The sequence below is a fragment of the Apaloderma vittatum genome, unplaced genomic scaffold (genome assembly GCF_000703405.1).
Source record: "Apaloderma vittatum isolate BGI_N311 unplaced genomic scaffold, ASM70340v1 scaffold32752, whole genome shotgun sequence".
NCBI lineage: Eukaryota > Metazoa > Chordata > Aves > Trogoniformes > Trogonidae > Apaloderma > Apaloderma vittatum.
The window spans coordinates 6,882-7,111 of NW_009704644.1; the positions used below are offsets into that span (position 1 = coordinate 6,882).

General features: G+C 64.8%; 1 protein-coding gene across 1 annotated transcript in view; it reads left to right on the forward strand.

Moving 5' to 3' along the window:
• Positions 1–179, forward strand: part of LOC104270689 (FH1/FH2 domain-containing protein 1-like) — a gene marked incomplete at both ends in the record, with an annotated part of 2,173 nt that extends 1,994 nt beyond the window's left edge. The window contains one exon of the mRNA XM_009865120.1: positions 42–179. Coding sequence (XP_009863422.1) covers positions 42–179 — 138 coding nt within the window. The remainder of the gene's footprint in view (positions 1–41) is intronic.
• Positions 180–230: the final 51 nt, after the last annotated feature.

Below are 230 nucleotides of genomic sequence, written 5' to 3' on the forward strand. Positions count from 1 at the left end.
GGTGGCGCCCCCCCCTTGCCCCCCCCCTCGCCTGCCGTAACGCCCCGTCTCCTCCTGGCAGGAGGACAAGGACCTGGTGCCGGAGTTTGTGAACCTGGATGGGTTGACGTGCCTGATCAAAGTAGGGGCAGAGGCCGACCAGAACTACCAGAATTACATCCTCCGGGGTTGGTACTGGGGTACAGGGTGCCTCTCACACCCCGGATTTGGCGGGGAGGGAGCAAGCAGGG